Source organism: Eimeria necatrix, genomic scaffold, assembly GCF_000499385.1.
Source record: "Eimeria necatrix Houghton genomic scaffold, Enh_scaff3031, whole genome shotgun sequence".
In the NCBI taxonomy this organism is placed as follows: Eukaryota; Apicomplexa; class Conoidasida; order Eucoccidiorida; family Eimeriidae; genus Eimeria; species Eimeria necatrix.
The window spans coordinates 1-1285 of record NW_013653572.1 but is presented as its reverse complement, the minus strand read 5'-3'; the positions used below and the strand labels follow the sequence as shown (position 1 = coordinate 1285).

The 1285-nt window shown below is 47.7% G+C and overlaps 1 protein-coding gene across 1 annotated transcript; it reads left to right on the top strand.

Moving 5' to 3' along the window:
* Nucleotides 1-960: 960 nt before the first annotated feature.
* Nucleotides 961-1131, top strand: ENH_00041280 (SAG family member; the record flags this gene model as incomplete). The annotated part of the gene is made up of 1 exon (XM_013580789.1): nt 961-1131. A coding segment is annotated over one exon (171 nt), but the record flags the coding sequence as incomplete, so codon positions are not given.
* Nucleotides 1132-1285: the final 154 nt, after the last annotated feature.

Here is a 1285-nt window from a genome sequence, read left to right as displayed (position 1 = left end):
GCACTACGGGAGAAGCAAAACAACAAATGGCCATGCGGGAATCGACATCTGGCCCCGTCTAATGTTTAGATTACTCCTAGTATGTAGAAATTTTCTTGGAGAGACCAGATTTTGCACGCATACTAATGTTGGCCGTTTCGCGCCTGTTCGGCTGCAGAGGAAACACTAGTGAAAAGGAAGCTCCGCTTCAGGTCGACAGGCACCTTGAAACCCGTCACTCGCTTACCGCCTTGGGCACAAAAAACAGGACATATTAGAAAAACGCACGGGAAGATTAGATTTCGCGTATAGAGGACACGAACACAGGTGTTTGCTTCACAGGTTCATGTAGATCTAGTGCTCAGGTGACTACGAACTCTGTTGGGGAGGTGGTTTTCGTTTTATTGTCCCCATTCCTTATTCTGCCCTATGTTTCCGAAGTTTCCTTTTTTTGATTGATTGTTTGATTGGAGCTCAAATGTTGCAACAAAGCGAGCACAGAGCTGAGGTTCAGTGTGCGTTCCCTAACTCCCACTGCTTACTTGCACGTTCCCACAGGATTCACACTGTCGGCCCCAAGTAAAATTTTGCTTCGCATTCCTTTTGCTGGCGGCCCTGCATGTTTGTCTAATTTCAATTTTTCCACATCCTTGTTTTTTAAAAATCAAACCGGCAAATATGCTTCATTGGAATATCCCAAGGCTTTTGAGCGCATCGCTCGTGGTGCTGAGCGCCTTAGCATTGGGTAGCTCACAAGGAAGTCAACCAACAGTCAAGTACACTGCATCACGCGGTATGTTGTATACCATTAAGGTGCCGCTCAATTGGAGCTGATGATTAGGCAGGCGTGCGTTCCAAGTCACAGATAGACAGTCTCAGCCACCTGCTAGCGACTTGTACTAGAAGATCCCCTCCTTGTTTGATTTGCCAAAAAAGCGTTCTCAGCCAATAAATTACAAGAGTTGAGTGTATTCGAATTCAATGGCTGCAGGCGGAAGTGTGAAGTGCCTCAGCGAGGTCAACGCTGCACGCGAGGCAGCTGGGTTGCCCAGCTTCGGAGATGCCTCAGCGGACAAACAATTGAGTGATCCAGGCTCTTCAGAGCTAGGCGCAGGCACCGAGTGGAGAAAACTCTGCGAATATTTGATTCCAGTAAGTTTCACGGGGAATCTTAGGAGGTAGAGCTATCGTGATACCCTGCACGGTAACACTTTCTTTTTTCATGTCTCAGACGCAAACAGAACCTGCAGAGGCGGCAGCTGCAGCGAAACCATTTGAGCAAGGAACATATGCGTTCAAGTCCCTT